The sequence below is a fragment of the Bos mutus genome, chromosome 9, assembly GCF_027580195.1.
Source record: "Bos mutus isolate GX-2022 chromosome 9, NWIPB_WYAK_1.1, whole genome shotgun sequence".
Taxonomy (NCBI): domain Eukaryota; kingdom Metazoa; phylum Chordata; class Mammalia; order Artiodactyla; family Bovidae; genus Bos; species Bos mutus.
The window spans coordinates 34,287,049-34,305,451 of record NC_091625.1 but is presented as its reverse complement, the minus strand read 5'-3'; the positions used below and the strand labels follow the sequence as shown (position 1 = coordinate 34,305,451).

General features: G+C 37.7%; 1 protein-coding gene across 1 annotated transcript in view; it reads right to left on the bottom strand.

Moving 5' to 3' along the window:
- Positions 1–17,558, bottom strand: part of TRAPPC3L (trafficking protein particle complex subunit 3L) — a 38,529-nt gene extending 20,971 nt beyond the window's left edge. The window contains exons 1-3 of the mRNA XM_005896862.2: positions 17,517–17,558; positions 13,615–13,712; positions 10,531–10,630 (exon numbers count right to left, since the gene is read on the bottom strand). Of these exons, the coding sequence (XP_005896924.2) occupies positions 10,531–10,630; positions 13,615–13,712; positions 17,517–17,558 (240 nt within the window). The remainder of the gene's footprint in view (positions 1–10,530; positions 10,631–13,614; positions 13,713–17,516) is intronic.
- Between the last annotated feature and the right edge of the window lie 845 nt (positions 17,559–18,403).

The window sequence follows — 18,403 nt, the reverse complement described above, 5'->3', positions numbered from 1 at the left end:
TGTAGCTTGCATGCTAAATGGAGCCTGCTACCCCACTCCAGTACTCTTGCCTGGAAAATCCCATGGACAGAGGAGCCTGGAAGGCTGCAGTCCGTGGAATCGCTGAGGGTCGGACACGACTGAGCGACTTCACTTTCACGCGTTGGAGAAGGAAATGGCAACCCTCTCCAGTGTCTTGCCTGGAGAATCCCAGGGATGGGGCAGCCTGGTGGGCTGCTGTCTATGGGGTCGCACAGAGTCGGACACGACTGAAGCGACTTAGCAGCAGCAGCAGCACACTATTGTATACAGGAATTCTGGCCGCTGGAACAAAGGAAAACAAACAGTAGCATCCGTAAGATGAATAAACCAAGTAGAGTGTTCACAGGTAAAGTAAGACCCATAAATTACTGCTATCAATTTCCTAGATGGAAAGAATAAGGTTCTTCTTTCCTTTTCCCCATTTGGGAAAGTCTCAGGATGGTTTTTGGAGAAGGCGATGGCACCCCACTCCAGTACTCTTGCCTGGAAAATCCCATGGACGGAGGAGCCTGTGAGCTGCAATCCATGGGGTCACAAAGAGTCGGACACGACTGAGCAACTTCACTTTTAATTTTCATTTTCATGCATTGGAGAAGGACATGGCAACCCACTCCAGTGTTCTTGCCTGGAGAATCCCAGGGACGGGGGAGCCTGTGGGCTGCCATCTATGGGGTCGCACAGAGTCGGACACGACTGAAGCGACTTAGCAGCAGCAGCAGGCTGTTTTTCGTGCCCGAGTTCCCTTTCTGAGGGGTTCCCTCTGATGGCCGTGCTTTGTGTTTCATTACCCTGTTGTTTCCCCTGGTGGCTCAGATGGTGAAGAATCTGCCTGCAATGCAGGAGACTTGAGTTTGATCCCTGGGTCAGGAAGATCTTCTGCGGGAAGGCATGGCAACCCACTCCAGTATTCTTGCCTAGAGAGTTCCACAGACAGAGGAACCTGGCAGGCTACAGTCCACGGGGTTGCAAAGAGTCGGACACGACTGAGCACAATGGACAAGGACAGGCATTTGAAAATCAAGACAGTCAGTCCATAGTTTGGCTATGGGTCTGTGGAAGTGGCTTAGTGTAAAAACTCTACCCAACAGAGGGCTAGTGACTGGCTGTACCAGCTAGAGGCTCTCTTTTTGGGATTTTGAATGTGAGACACACGGAGAGAATCACAGATTAGATGATTGAGCAGAAAGCAAAAAAAATGCCTAGAGTAAATGACTAAGTAGAAATCAAGAGGAGGCCAAAACTGTGAGGCAGCAGAATCACTGAGATGGAGAGAAGATAAAGAAGAATAAAACGATATTAGTAGGTAGCTGCAAGAGCTTAATAACCAGAGTAATTGAGTCACTAAAATGGCAGAAGACTGAAGTAAGGAACCATAAATGCCGGCTACTGAGATGACAAGATAGACTCCATTTCTATTCTTCCATGAGGTCCAGCTGTGGTGTCCCGAGCATCCTCACAACAGGCCCCTACAACGTGACAACCCCAATGCTAACAACATAAAGTCTCCCTAACACAATTTTGTTCCATGAGGAGTTTTAGGATACATTTCGAACATTTCCCATAATAAATGGGAATGATTTATTTAAATGATCAATTTTGTCTCTAGCTTCTCAAGATTGTAAAACTTAACCATAAGTGTGTTTGGAAAGCATGGGAAATATTTTTCTGTAACTTAGGAGATGTTTCTTAGATCTTAGACCAGAGAAAGGTACAACTGTATTTTCTATTTGCCCTTATAATAAACTGGAAGACATATGAGCCCATTAAGTTAAGTGAAATGGTATTAGATTACCTCTTTAATGCTTGCATTTTGTAATCACAATTGACATCAATGTAACAGGAATGAATCTTCTCCTGAAAATTTCTACACTTCTATAAATCATGGAAAAAATAAACATTTCAGTAAAATTATCAAGATGAGTTCATTGTCTATTATTCAGTGAGAGTCTGGAGAAGGCAATGGCACCCCACTCCAGTACTCTTGCCTGGAGAATCCCAGGGATGGTGGAGCCTGGTGGGCTGCCGTCTATGGGGTCGCACAGAGTCAGACACGACTAAAGCGACTTAGCAGCAGCAGCAGCAGAGCTGATTTGCTGTTGTGAGCAACTAGAGACTTTTAGAGCACTGTATTTTCAGCGTAGTAAATATTACTTGAAACAAGGGGGCTTTTGCAGGTGATGAGAGTTACAGTAAGAGAGGAAGAGAGAGGAGTCTATTTGGCGATGAATACGGCCCACTGTCCTCTTCTGGACAGACTAGGAGGAGCAACAGTGTAGATGTGAAAAAAAATCTTCAAATACTTTCTAAATTCATTTCAACAATATTTAATGAATGTCTACAATGCGCTGGTTTGCCATGGCATGATGGGCCAAACCCCAAGAATGCCAGAAATTATCCTTCCCTTTGTGAAGCTTACAGACATGATGGGGAAATGAAATTCAATATAATTTTTCTGGATAATCTATGTAAGTATCAAGTCAAATTTTATGTGTATTACCGTAACTCAGGAAAACTTCATATTATTTTCATTCATTGTAAAACAGTCTTGTTCTTGTTGGATGGAGAACAGAAATACATATAAAAGAAGCTGGCCAGCAGCAAATTCTTGGAAGATCAACAGGCATAAAACACAGTGAAACTGTGTGTCACAGCCTGATTAAAAGATTGAACTAAAATACAGCCTTATGTTGCCTTATTTTCATAATAAAGATGTTCTCAGTAAGATTGATCATGAGTTCCTTTACCTTTCCAAGGTTTCAACTTATACTATTCAAAGTAAAAGATTTCGCTTTTGCTTTTCAGAATTTATTGCAAGCACAATATATGGAGTTCCAATTTTTTCAGCCTAAGGATCAGAATTTCAAGTTTTATAAGTCTGTTTCTATCTTTTATATATTTTATATCATATTTTTTTCTATTTAAAAATTTCATTGTGACAATCCCAATGATGTGATGTTTATTCTAGAAAATCATAAATTCCGTCCATACCCCTCAGAGCAACCATCATAATGACATTGACCTAACAGTAAAAAGCTTTCCAGGCTTTGATGAACAGAGTTTACACCAGGTCAACTATTTGTAAATACTATCAGTAACGAGAAGGCACGGATGCTCTGAGAGAGACTGGAAGCTGCAATCAACATACTCAGCTGTTTATGATTACAGTTCTGCGTCCAGAGTTTAGCTAGGGAAAGCAATACCTGAAAATCCGGAAACCGCAACTGGAAGAGGTCTCACCTGATACATGTGGACACTGACCTTCGGACAAGCTGTATGATTTGCTCAGGGTCATAGAGAGGGAGTGTGGCTGAGCAGGATGTGGACTCAGATTTAATCTCCATTACATTGAACTTGGTTAGACTACTGCTCCGAATCTGATGAGGATCGGAGCTCCTCATGTTTAAGCTACTCTTAAAGGCAACATTCTAATAATTCTTTTCAGGCCCATCCTTTATGATTATCTTGATTCAATGATGAAGTTTTTCTTTGATTTGATTCTTCTAATAAAAACATTTTTATCATAAATGTGTTTGGAAACCATGAAATACATTTTTGTGTAATAAGGAGCTCTCTTTTAGACCTTAGACCAGAGAGAAGTACAATTTTATCTTTGACTTGCTCTTATAATAAACACAGGGATGTATGCCTGTTAAGTTTAAACTCTCCAATATTTCATTACTACAACTAAAATCATCTAGGGTAACTCTACTGCAAATTCTGCATTTTCATTTTTCTCAGAATGGTGGTTGTAATAGGAGAAAAATCTTCAAAGGTACATTTCATATTTTTATTGGAGTATAGTTGATTTACATGTATTAGTTTCTGATGTGCAGCAAAGTGACTCGGTTATATATATGTGTGTGTGTGTGTATATATATATATATATATATATTCTAATCAAAGGTCTATTTTAAAGAAACAATTAATTTTTGGAAAAAGCACTGGAACAAAGTCGGAAGAATTAAATTCGAAGCTGGCTTTTTTTCTCTGAAAGCTACACATTTTAAAAATTGAAGTGTAGTTGATTTGCACCATTATATTTGTTTCAGGTGTATAATAGTGATTTATATTTTTATAGATTATACACCATATTATTAAAAATATTTTCTATATTTCTTGTGCTGTACATTACATCAATGTGACTCATTGATCTTATGACTGATAGTTTGTACCTCTTAATCCCCTTCAACCATTTCATCCCTCCTCTCAAATCTCCCTGCTCTGGCAAACACTAGTTCGTTCTCTGTATCTGTAAGTCTGTTTCTTTTTTGTTATGTTCGTTCATTTATTTTGCTTTTTAGATTCCACATATAAGTAAAGTCATACACCATTTGTCTTTCTCTGTCTGACATCTCACTTAGCATAATACGCTCTAGGTCCATCATGTTGTTGCAAATTGCAAGACTTTATTCTTTTTTATGGCTGAGTAGTAGTTCATTATATACACACACCACACACACACACGTGTGCGTGGTGTGTGTGTGTGTGTTTCACATCTTCTTTATCCACTCATCTATTTAGGGGCACTTAGGTTGCTTCCATATCTTGGCTACTGTAAACAATGCTGCAATGAACATAAAAGTGCATATATCTTTTCCAATTAGTGTTTTTATTTTCTTCAGGTAAATACTCAAGTGAAATTGCTAAATCTTATGTTAGTTCTATTTTAACTTTTTAGGAATCTCCAAACACTATGAAAGTAGTGAATGCATCAATTTAGATTCACATCAACAGTTAAACTGGCTTTTCTTCTTTATGTGTTCGTGGTGACATCATCTGAGTCTTAATTACATTGTCAGTAAAATGAGGCTAATGACAGATGCCTTTTTACTTCACACAGTTCTTGTAATAGAAAAATAGACAATAGGTGGAAATTACTTTGAGCTTTTCTGAAGAAAAGCTCTGTATTACTCACGTTTTAAAATATTATATGCTGCTACATATCACGTTATAATGCTGCTAATTATATATTGTCTTACTTAAAATTTGTAGTTGTATTTTGAAGGAATAATCACAAAAGGTACACTTGTATATGAAAAAATGACATTAGAAATTCATACATGTTTAACGTTTCAGGAAGTTGAGTTCATAATTAGCCTATGTCCTTTTTTCTATAAAATGTAAGGCTGACTATAAAAATTCTTTGAATCAGTGATTTGGTGTCTGGCATGAGATTTCTTCTCACACCACTAGATGGCGCAATTTAAGGGTTCAGTTCAGTTCAGTCGCTCAGCTGTGTCCGATTCTGCGACTCCATGGACTGCAGCACGCCAGGCCTCCTTGTTCATCACTAACTCCCGGAGTATACTCAAACTCATGTCTGTTGAGTCAATGATGACATCCAATCATCTAATCCTCTGTCATCCCCTTCTTCTCCCGCCTCAGTCTTTCCCAGCATCAGGGTCTTTTCAAATGAGTCAGTTCTTTGCATCAGGTGGCCAAAGTATTGGAGTTTCAGCTTCAGCATCCTTCCAGTGAATATTCAGGACTGATTTCTTTTAGGATCGACTGGTTGGGTTTCTTCACAGTCCAAGGGACTCTCAAGAGTCTTCTCCAACACCACAGTTCAAAAGCATCAATTCTTTGGCGCTCAGCTTTCTTTATAGTCCAACTCTTACACCCATACATGACTCCTGGAAAAACCATAACTTTGACTAGACGGACCTTTGTTGGCAAGGTAATGTCTCCGCTTTTTAATAAGCTGTCTAAGTTGATAAAGACTGTCAAAAGAATTTGTCAGAAGCCTAGTGACAATCTGTTGTGTGGAAAAGATGAAATGAAGAAAGCTAGAGAGGGGAAAATGTTATTAATATCCAAAGTCAAATAGTTGTCCCCTCTCAGAGGCAGAGGCATAAAGTCAGGAGACCTGTTCCTACGTGCAGTCTTTCACTAACCAGCTCTTCGGAGAATCACTTCACTCATATGGGCATAGATTTCTTCATCTAGCCAATTTCCTTCAAATGCATCCTCTTTCTCTTTCCTGGTTTGGAGCCAGGACAACAATCATGAATTCTGTGGAAGCCATGACATGTCAGTATACAGTAGGTACTCGGGAAGAATGATGGCAGTGTTCTGTACAAGTGCGTGGTCTGAGAGGGCAGCCAAACGGAAGTCACACCATTAGGTTCTGTTCCCGATTGTGCTGTGCCCCACGGCAGCACGTGACTAGGTGAACTCCCTCTGACCTTGCCCCACTTCTCTACAACACCAGCTCTGGAACATTTTATACTTGCCTCCTCCAGGAGAGTTTACAAGGGCTAATGAGATAATGCTATGGAAAGCCAAACCTTTTAACAAAAGCTACTAATTATAAGCAAAGCATCAGTGGCTGAGTATAAAGTCTGACCCATCATCTGTGTTAAAATGCTCTTGAACTGGGTGACATCATCCCCACATGTAAAAGAACACTTTGCTGGGGAGGTGGAAATGATCAAGAGGGAGGAAATCAGGTCTTTGAAGGAAAGTGCAAAGGCCAAGAGACAGCCTCTCTGCACAAGAGAAGGGCGAGGTCCTTCTTATTCTTCATTAATAAGGAGTCTTGTATGGGAGTGAAAGTGGATTTTTTTCCCAATCGCTGAGGATAGGAGGGGCTGACAAGAATTTACATGACATTGGAAAGACCAAAAAGACATAAAATGTTTAGAGAAGAGATATTTGGAAAGTGGATGTTGCACATGTTCTTAGTTTTATATCAAACAGACCTGTTTCTTTTAAGTCTTTTTTACAACAGACCTCTAGAACTTCCTTTTTTTTTGGGGGGGGGGGCGCTGCATGGCATAGCACATGAGATCTTAGTTGCCCAACCAGGAATCAAACCTGCACACCCTGCATTGGAAGCATGGAGTCTTAACCACTGGACCATCAGAGAAGTGTCATAGAGCTCATTCATCTTGCTTGACTGAAACTTTATGCCTGTTGATTAGTAATTCCTTATTTCTCCCTTCCCTCAGCTGCTGGCAACCACAATTCTACTCTTTGATTCTGTGAATTTGACTATTTTAGAGACTTCATATAAGTGGAATCATACCAGATTTGTCATTCTGTAATTGACTTCAACCATGTTGTTGCATAGAGAAGGCAATGGCAACCCACACCAGCCTGGAAAATCCCATGGACGGAGGAGCCTGGTAGGCTGCAGTCCATGGGGTCGATAGAGTCTTCACTTTCACTTTTCACTTTCACGCACTGGAGAAGGAAATGGCAACCCACTCCAGTGTTCTTGCCTGGAGAATCCCAGGGACGGGGGAGCCTGGTGGGCTGCCGTCTATGGGGTCGCACAGAGTCGGACACGACTGAAGCGACTTAGCAGCAGCAGCAGCAGCATGTTGTTGCATATTGCAGAATGTCCTTCTTTTTAAAGACTGAATAGTATGCGATTGTAGTATTGATCACCTTATCTATTCATCAGTCAATCAACTTTCGGGTTGTTTCCTAGAGTACAGGAGTGCTAGTATCTTTTCCAGACCCTGATTTCAATTCTTTCTGGTACATATCCGGAAGAGGCATGGTAGGTCACATGGTAATTGCATTTTTTAATGTTTTGAGGAACTTCCTTACTATTTTCCACAGTGGCTGCATTTTGTATTCCCACTGACAGTATGCAAGGGTTCCAATTTCTGAGCATCTTCAGCAACATTAAAAAAAAAACACACCAGCCATTTTGGCAGTTGTGAGGTTATATCTTATTGTGGTTTTGGTTTGCATTTCCCTGACAATTAGTGACTGTTTTCATATACCTCTTGGCCATTTGTATATTTTCTTTGGAGAAATGTCTACTTAGGTCTTAGCCTATTTCTTAATTAGGTTATTAGTTTGGTTTATTTTTTTAATTAAAGTTATAGAATTTTCTAATGTATTTTGGGGATTAATTCCGTATCGGATAGGTGGTTTCAAATATTTGCTCTAATTCCATAGGTTATCTTTACATTCTGTTGATTGCTTACTGTGCAGAACCTTTTTAGTTTGGTGTAATCTCACCTGCTTATTTTGCTTTCGTTGCCTGTGCTGTTGATGTCGTATCCATGAAATCACTGTCAAGACCCATGTCATGAGCCTTTCCCCTATAGTCTGTTTCAGGAGTTTTAAAGTTTTGGATTTTACATTTTTTTAGTCCATTTTGAGTTGGTTTTGTGTATGGTATAAGATAAGGGTCCAGGTTCATTGTTCTGTGCTTTCTCAGCATTATTTGTTGAAGAGGCTGTGCTTTTTCCATTGCCTTACTCAATAGTGAAAACCAAGGGCTTTTCTTCTAAGATCAGGAACCAGGTAGGGCTGCCTGCTCTTACTACTTCAACTCAACATAGTACTACTGGAAATCAGAGTAAGAACAATTAGGCAAAAAAAAGAAAGAAAACACACCCCAATTGGATAAGAAGTAAAACTCTCTTTTTGCAGATGATGTGATCTTATACATAAAAATCCTAATGACTATACAAAAAACTGTTAGAACTAATACATAATTTCAGTAAGCTGCAGAATACAAAATCAACATACAAAAATTAGTACTGTTCTATACACTGACAATGAATTGCTGCTGCTGCTGCTGAGTTGCTTCAGTCGTATCCGACTCTGTGCTTCCCCATAGACTGCAGCCCACCAGGCTCCCCCGTCCCTGGGATTCTCCAGGCAAGAACCCTGGAGTGGGTTGCCATTTCCTTCTCCGATGAATCAAAGTGAAAAGTGAAAGTAAACTCGCTCAGTCGTGTGTGACTCTTCGAGACCCCATGGACTACAACCTACCAGGCTCCTCCATCCATGGGATTTTCCAGGCAAGAGTACTGGAGTGGGGTGCCATTGACAATGAACTATCACCCCTCAAAAATAAAAAAGAAAAAGTCCATCTATAGAAGCATCGAAAAGGATGAAATTCCTAGGAATAAACCTAACTAAGGAGATGAAAGACTTGTATACTGAAGACTGCAAAACATTAATGAAAAAAAAATTAAATAAGACACAAAAAATAGAACTACATTTTATGTTCATGGATTGGAAGACTTACTATTGCTAAAATGTCCATACTACCAAGCGATCTAATGATTCAATGCAATCCTTACCAAAATCCAAATGGTGTTTTTTTTTTTTTACAGAAATAGAATACAGCCATGTACATTTATACATTTCAAGTATTTACTTTCCATTAAAACAGCTAGTATTCTTGTAGCATTACCCATAGCAGTGATTGAGTGAAAAATTATTTCATTTTTCAAATTACTGCTTCAGTATCTTAGTTACCATCTGCAAATATGGAAAGAGAATTTTTTTAACCTGTTTAGTGGTATAATAAACTGACTATGCTAGGACTGGAAGACCTGGATTTTAATTTCAACTACATGATTCACTAGCCACAAAATAATGAAAGTAATAATAATAATATGTGAAAACATCTTTCATTTGGTTGTGGTTTTTTGGTATAATTTTTTTCACATATACTATATTCAGTTTTTATCATATTCTTTCTGGAGCTCAAGATTTCTTAACTGGAAAATGAGGACAATAACCCCTACCCTGTCTACCTCACGGAGATACTTTTAGAATGAAAGACAAAAAGTATGTAAAATTGCACTGAGAATCACAAAGCACTATGTCAAACCATTATCACCACTTAGATGAAGAGTCAGTATGACAACATAGAATTATATTAAGAATGAGAGAAAAGGAAAATGATACGGACTTAACTGGTCGGTTGTGTGAACTGGAGGCAGCTTACTGTCTCCATCAATATCTCACGTCCATGCCTGTTTTCTAGGGCTCCCACAAACAGACAGCACCAGGTTAGTAACCATAAGACCTGCAGATTAAATGAATTTTGGCTAAGGATTCAGTTCCTAACCTTATATCCAAGAAATCTGAGCTTGTGCTGGATGATTCAAAGTTATTTCTTATATATAAGGGCTATGAAAGTTCTTAGAGCACATGCTTTTACAGGAAGCTTATTTTTTCCTCTGGGGAAAACATTGTTCTGGGAACAAAATGACTACACCAATATTCTCTGAGCTAACCAAAGGTTACCTCCTTCCATGTGCTAAAAATGATTATGCAAAGAAATTAGTTTGGGGCATATGTGTTATATGCACGTTAAGTTGCTTCAGTTACGTCAGACTCTGCGACCCTGTATACCGTAGCCCACCAGGCTCCTCTGTCCATGGGATTCTCCAGGCAAGAATACTGGCGTGGGTTGCTATCCCCTTCTCCATACCCTTATACGTGTTATAAGGCTGCCTTTTACCCTGTCTTTCTCTTTACCTTCTCAAAACATTTTTCCCAGTGCGGGACGTACACGCCCCACAAGTGGTCAGAAAAATCAATAGATGTTTAAAAGCCTGGCAGCATTTATCTCTGGTCACAGTAGCTTTATCTCTGTGCAGAAATAAAATGCGTTTTGATCAGAATTCCTTCTCTTAGCACCTAGTAACAAAAACAGTTGAAACCCATTCAATTGGAGAAGAAAACCACCAAACAGGACCAATCAAAATTTTTCAAAACATACTGCCAAAGCTAAAATGCACTTACCTGGGCAATTATGTCTGCAATTTCTGAATAACTGTGGCATCTTCTCACACACGATCGAGCCAAAAAGTCTTCTACCAGCCGTGTTCCAATACCGTATCCCCTGTGGAGGAAGGGAAAGAGTGTCCTATGAAAATAATATTTGAGACATTAGAGAAGTCCCTCCATGTTTCAGCATGGAATCATCTGTTAGGACATTTGTAAATAAATAATAAAGTAAACCAAGTTGACAAGTCAAATGGCAATTTGGCAGGGGGTTCCTTATGACCCGGAGAAGGCAGTGGCACCCCACTCCAGTACTCTTGCCTGGAAGATCCCATGGCCGGAGGAGCCTGGTAGGCTGCAGTCCATGGGGTCGCTAAGAGTTGGACACAACTGAGTGACTTCACTTTCACGCACTGGAGAAGGAAATGGCAACCCACTCCGGTGTTCTTGCCTGGAGAATCCCAGGGACAGGGGAGCCTGGTGGGCTGCCGTCTATGGGGTCGCACAGAGTCGGACACGACTGAAGTGACTTAGCAGCAGCAGCCTTATGACCCATAGAGCACAACTCATCCAGGAAATTTTAACCAGTCTCCTTTAAGCAAAAGAGTCTGAGGAGTGAAGGCTGACCCAAACTTGACAGTGTAAATTAAAATTAAAAGAGGTTGGTGTTTGCAGCCTAATGTGTCTCATTGGCAGCTAGCTTTCTCATCACTGGCCATTATCAGAAACAGAATGAGGCTCTAGCTGACTTGGCTGCTACAGGTGTGGTACCTAGATGCTCATCTTTTCTTAGCATAGTTTCCATGGTAGGAGAGCAGGTATGTCTGGGATCGGTTCTGGAAGGAGAGGAAGAAGGGAATGGAGAAATAATTTTTTTTGTGCCATTTAGTTTTCAGCTACACTGAAGTTGGAACACTGGTTTAGTGAAAAGAACAAAAAAAGCAAAGTTCAGAAAGTTCTTTTTTTTTTTTAATTTTAGGGAAATTAAATGTATGGGACTTGGGAGAAGGTATTTGTATTATGTGTTCACTCTATCTCACAGCAGATGGCTTGAGTCGTACCCAAAGCACAATTCTGTAATCATTTTATTGAGATGTGATAATATATCTGAGCAGACAGATTCAACAAGACAGACCTAAAACTTTCAATCTACTTGAGGAATTATGAACTTAACAGAGGAAATAAAAGAAAGAAGACTGTTTTTGCTTACCAACTGGCACAAAATCAGTCTTTTAATGTCACAGCCGCATGTCCATGACTAGTGAAACAATTTGAACAGGGCAACAGAAAGCTCAACAAGTCAAAAGACATCACAGTCTGTACGGGGCTATATTTGTTCCACAGGGCTTGAAAAGGGTGGGAGTGGATATTCAGTGACCAGTCAACTGGGAGAGGAAGGTGGATTTGATGTCAAAGTGATTTACTAAATCTATGAGGTTATCTGTTTATATTTCTGAGTAGATAGAAATATTCAGTTTAGCTTACTTGCCTTCCAAGAAAAGTGCTTTGTGATTCTAGGCAGGAAGTTCACGTTGAAAAGACTTTTAAAAAATAGAAACTATAGAAATAGTTGTACCAGGATTTTAGAAAAAAATGTTTTCAGTGTTTTCTATATTATGCATATCTGCAGGCTCAGCTGCTAGGACAGATAATGGAAAGGCAGAATGTTGTAGTCAGTGCAGTATACATCTTGCTTTGGTCAACGGTATATTTCTGCAAAGCAGATATTTTATACATCAAATTAAAAATGTAAGATGCTGTCAGCAGAAGCTATTAAAGAAATCCAAATGCGAATTATTGTTTTTCTTACGGCAAGGCCTTTCTACAGCCTCTCAAAATGCATTCTTTAAATAATATTTCATTCATGTTTATTAAAATATGCACCCAAGTAGCTACCCATAGGTATTTTTTTTGGGGGGGGTGTCAAATAAATGAGTGTCTTCATTTTATGCTGTTGTTCTGCAAAACAATGGAAATTTAACAAGTTAAATAATCTGACTTCTGAAAATATTTTATCATGTTTTTAAGAGTGACCTAAATATAAAATAGCTTAAAAAGCTACCACTGTTACAGACAATTTAGCTGAGGAAGTCCTCCTGACTAATTAAGAAATTTTTTAAAAGAATATGTGGACCAAAATGAACAGAACTTAGAACAATGAAGGAGAACTTTCTGATAGAAAAAGGATAAGCATATAGAAAGGGAGGAAAGCAAGAGCTCACAAAAAAATCTTTCAAGCTTTTCTTAATGTCTTTTTTCTGTATGTCAATCAAGAATATAATGAGCGTTTTAAAAGAGGTCCAAAATGCTCATCTACACTAAATTTCCTCTTCAAACTTTCTAATGGAACCTTCTAACTAGTACAAATTTTCCAGTCATTGCTCTGTTAGAAACCTTTTAAGGATCCATAATTAAGAGATTTAAGTATATTTATAGATGTTTTATTGTTAAGCAGTAATATAATAATCATATAATTGTTCTGAAAATTAAAGGCTGAATTAGTGTAGGAGAAATGTCTATTAATAAAGGAGAATGGACTTTTATTTTAAAAGGAAGGAATGAGTTCTTTATTTAGTATGATTTTGAGTAAAACAGAGTAATGTTAAAAGTGTTCGGATAATAAACGCACTATGTAAGGAACAGTAAATCTCCCTTCTACCCATAATCTCCTGCCCTTCTCCCCAGTTCTCTCAGGCAACTACTATTAGCAGTTTTTGCACAGATCCTTCCATAGATAGTCTATGCTTACATAAACACACATTTACATGGAAGAAATTATGCTAGAACAGAAGACTTGAAAAGAAATGTGATGACCCACCATATTCTTTAAAGAGCAATTTCAGTTTTACCACGTCTTTTGCTTACAGAACACTAGCAAATAAATGATTTCTAATAAAAAAAAATGTCACATGATTGATATTCATGGAATAAAAGCCCCTTCTTATTGCTTTAGGCTTTATGGCAACTTAAATGGCAGTTATTAGAAATTATGTTCCTCTCTAGATGGGATTTGTTGAAATAGAAGAGGAGCTAAAATGGAGCAAGACAAGTCAAAAGAGGAAGACCAACTACATTCCACAAGAATAAAAGACGTCTACTCACATTGTATCTAAATATTTATTCACATCTTCATCTTTTTCATAATCCTTACAGAGTTGGGCAACCAGAGCTCCATAGGTGAGGACAAAGAGATCTTTATTCTGGGGAAAAAGAGATAGTTTTATGTTATTGGCAAAGTTATGGGAAATATACTACTGGTCCTTTATAAAAAGTTTTCTAGCCAGAAGCAGCCTTTAAGATCATCTGTTCTTTCTTCCATCCCCTTCCCCACTAAGTGTGTGTGATCAGTTGTGTCTGATGACTGCAGTAATTTTCACTCGAGAACAAATTGTACCCATATTTGGATACTTTGCTGGGGGAAAAAGAGCTCTGAAATAAATTTCTTAACATGCGAACATCTTTCTATGCATTTGCTTATACAACTTACAATACGTTTTCATGGAGGAAGTTTTTTAAAATGCTAATTGCTAATATAAATTCTTATTGTTCTAGAATGGCCTTTGGTATATTTTGACCATGTTTTCACTTGGAAGGAAAAATTGGGTGAGATGTCTCATGAGTCTGCACAATCCCTAATACGTTTCAGATCTGCTAAGGAGACCATCAGGCTGAACCCTACTATAGCAACAAATTTAGAGTTTTTCTTTATACTTAGAGAAAAAAGAATTTGTACTTTTCTTATAGATCTCTAAAATATGTAATATTTTTAAGAATAAATTAAAAATGAAAAGTAAAACTGAGAATAAATTTGGTTTAGTTTACCAAAGATATGTTGAAAATATGCAAAAAAGAAAACACAAAATTCAATCAATCCCTTTTAAAAAGTTTTTTTGGTTCACTGCAGAACTATTTACAACAGGTAGGACATAGAAGCAACCCAGATATCCATCAACAGATGAATGGATAAAGAAGATGTAGTACGGATATACAATGGAATATTATTCAGCCATAAAAAGGAAAGAATTTGAGTCAGTTGCAGTGAGGTGGATGAACCTAGAGCCTGTTATAGAGGGTGAAGTAAGTCAAAAAGAGAAAAACAAATATTGTACATTAATGCATATATATGGAATCTAGAAAAATTGTACTGATGAACCTATTTGGATGGAAGGATTGGAGACACAGACATAGGGAACAGACTTGTGAAGACAGTGGAGGAAGGAGAGGGTGGGACAAATTAAGAAAGTCAAGAATATCGAAGTGGGTTGCCATGCCTCCTCCAGGGGAACTTCGCAACCCATGAACTGAACTAGAGTCTCCCGCATTGCAGGTGGATTCTTTACCAGCTGATCTACTAGGGAAGCCCCATATATACACTATCATGTGTTAAAAAGATAGCTAGTGGGAAGCTGCTGAATAGCACAGGGGCCCCAGCCTGGCTCTCTGTGATGACCTAGAGGGGTAGATTAGGGGATGGGAGGTAGGCTCAAGAGAGGGGGGGATATATGTATAATTATGACTGACTCACATTGTTGTATGGCAGAAACCAACACAACATTATAAAGCAATTATCCTCCAATTAAAAAAAAGTTTCTTTGTTTTGTATCTGCTATTGAAAACAAAGAAATAGAAGAAGATATCTGAGATAATTTACTACAATTCCCTCAATCTTTCAGAGCAGGGAATGAGGCCTCAGGAGGAATGAGTTACTCGCCCAACTGGCCATGATTGGCAGAGCCCGGGTGGAGTCTGAGACTGCAGGCTCCTCTCTGTTGTAGCAATTTTCTTTGAGGTGCACAAAAGAAGGCACTGCCTGGAGTAGAGGTGAGTGGGAGAGGGAGGTAGGAAGGGGTACCATTGTCAAAAATAATCTTATTTTGTGCACAATCTTATATTTTCATGAAAGATCAAATATGAATTCCAGGTTAGAAGAGGTGTTTTTACCTGCAGGCTCAGGTATCTTGTGTAGCACAACATGAAGGGAAAGATAAGGCCTAATAATATGTATTCAATTATTTTTTCTTAAATAAGAAGTAGAAATGACTCAGAAAACCAATAAAATAGTTTATTCAACCAAGTGACTTCTTTGAAATGTTATATGATATTGATCCAAATGCTTCCAAAATTGACCCAATACCACCAATGTCCATTCTCTTATGAATAGGTTTATATCACGATAAATAGGTTTCTTTAATTGGGTAGAATATTTATTATAACTTTGTAAATTTTAAATTATAATTTAATTAAAATTTAAATTATAAATGATAAATCAAAAGAATCCAAATAGTATATGGTGCATAGGGACATAATTTCTGTTGAAAAGCTAAATCAAAATGTCATAAACATGTGTAGAATATACATTAAATACATTAATTGACATTAAGCACTAATGTACACACTTCAGGCATAGGGAAAAATGAGTACATTAATATTTCTAGTAGGAAACCAATGATGTAAAGCATGTGATTTAAACAAAAATATTTGTTAAGCAAACCACTGAAGGGTCATAATGTATTCAGTTTTAATTCCGTTCTTATTTAAACCTTCCAAGAACCTAATCATAAATCACAAGAACTGCCTGTAAAGTATACAGAAAATATCTGCCTAACATATAAGGAGCTACAGCAGAAGATAAATCACTGTTAAAAGCCAATATGACAGTGTAAGAATAAGCAAAGTTGAAGGAGAGAGAGAAATGAATGAATGTGGTTGTTGCTGCCAGCAGTAAAACAAAAGAATTTGAAAAATAGAGAACAGGAGATAAAATTACACCTATTTTTGTGCCATACCTTCAACATTGTGCCCATTTATAATTAAGGCTAAACTGAAAAAAAAATAGCATTTTCTTTTCTTTCCTCTCTCTCTCTGGTGGGTGGATACTAACTATGTTTTACTTCTAGCTGAGTTTCAAGCTCGGTGCCCATAAAGGCCAGTGTTCTTCATTTTGTTTCATGGTCAAAGACTGTATCTTGAAACACATGTCCAGAAGGGTCTCAGATTGATCACAAGAGAGATCAACATAAATTTATCATCACAATTTTGAAAACATAAAAATCAATCTTTTTTTACATAAAAAATAGAACACCATTAATTATTTCAGGAGGTTTTGGATATATCAAGATAAAAATGTGTTTTAACTGATATATAAATTAAGTGACTTAGGTATAATATGAAGCACATACAATATTTTTCAGCATTTGAGGAGTCCCATAAAAAAATGAAGATTTGACTGGCATCTACAGCTGTTTCCAACTGGGGTGTGCATGGGTTAGTCATACAATCCTAAGTATTCATGCCCAGAGTTACTTTTATGTAATGCCCTTGAGTCTGCTGAAATAATTAACAGAGTTTTAAACTTAATGATGAATTTTAACATCTGTAACTTCTGAATACCTCTAAACCATAATAAAAGAGAGTTAAAGAACAACACTTATCCAAATCTAATCCTCAAATAGTTTTAAAAATAACTCTGAACTTGGAATATACAGGAAAGATAAGAGCCCACACCAAGTCACAATAATAATCATATTTAAGACTAGAAAATATAGTTTAAAGGCAATCTTTTTAGTATTGAGTTTTTGATGACCTATTCCTACTTAATGTAATATAGAATCATCTTTTTTGTATATGTTTCATTTCCTATTTCATGAAGTATGAAATACAACCAGTTACAAGTATGAAATACAAAGAACTGCTTAATCTTTTTACTTTTGCTGTTAGAGATAGAAGAAAAATTTGACACTTCTGTAGATATAATTAGTCAGAAAAGAAGACTTTAAAATATGTATAAAGAATTGATTATTCTTTCACAGTATGTAAAAGATCATTGTAACTATTCCCAGAAGTGTCATTTATGTTTCTCTCCACAAAACACTCCCTTTGCTCCACTGAAAAAGTCTGCTTAATAGCATCACCTTTCAAAATAATTCAGAAATCACTTGGGAAAACATTTTCTCTAAAGCAGGAAAAAAAATCTCTTTGAGAATATATTTATAAAGAGATCTTACCATTTTACGGTATTCTGGTCTTCTGTGTGCAGGACGAGACATTGTGCCTGGCAGGTGAAGAAGGTTCACCGATCTTTGTCTTTTCGTATTGCTTCTGTAGCTCCTCCTTGCTCTGAGACACGGGTGCTACTTCTGCACTCTACTGCTTTTGCTCTCTGCTGAACTGGAGAGGAAAAGAATCGTAAATAGGACTGTCTTATAGCCAAGTACAGTGCCAGCAATCAAATACTGCTTCACTTGTAGGGACGAGTTGTAAACTAAAGACATACAAGCTGAGAGTGAAAAGTCAGACCAGAAGCACCAGCTACTGAGAATTCTTTGGCCCAAGGGAGTATAAGAGTGGTGTTTTGTTCTCATGCCAAAGCATTGTTTTAAAATCACAAACATAAACCTTCACAATCCAAGATAGATCTAAATGTTAGCATTATTCAGTCTTTGTATTGATTGTGGTGTGGATTCGAGAAAGGATCAGCAATTTATAGACACTAAATCCTGGATTCAAACCTAATCGACAACTCTAATGGGTTTCATTTTATCCCCCAAATAATAAGTATGAAAGATCCCCACTTAGTGTGATTACAAATCCAAATTTGGTAACTTTCTTTTTCATAAGCAGCCATTTAAGGTGTGATAGAATTTGGGTGATAATATTTTCTTACAAAACTGTTGCTCAAAATGCATGTTCTACAGTTTAATAATGTATAATGATTCTGGCAGAGAAAACAAGCCCTTAGCTTTCTTTTGAAAGTACCTAATGTATTAGCTATTGAAGGCTGTTTTATTTACGCAGAAGTAGAGATACCTCAAGTTAAAAACAAGAAACCTTCTCATCTTGACAACTGCAGGGTTCAGAGGATCAAAACTCTTCCAGAAATAGAAGCATAAAA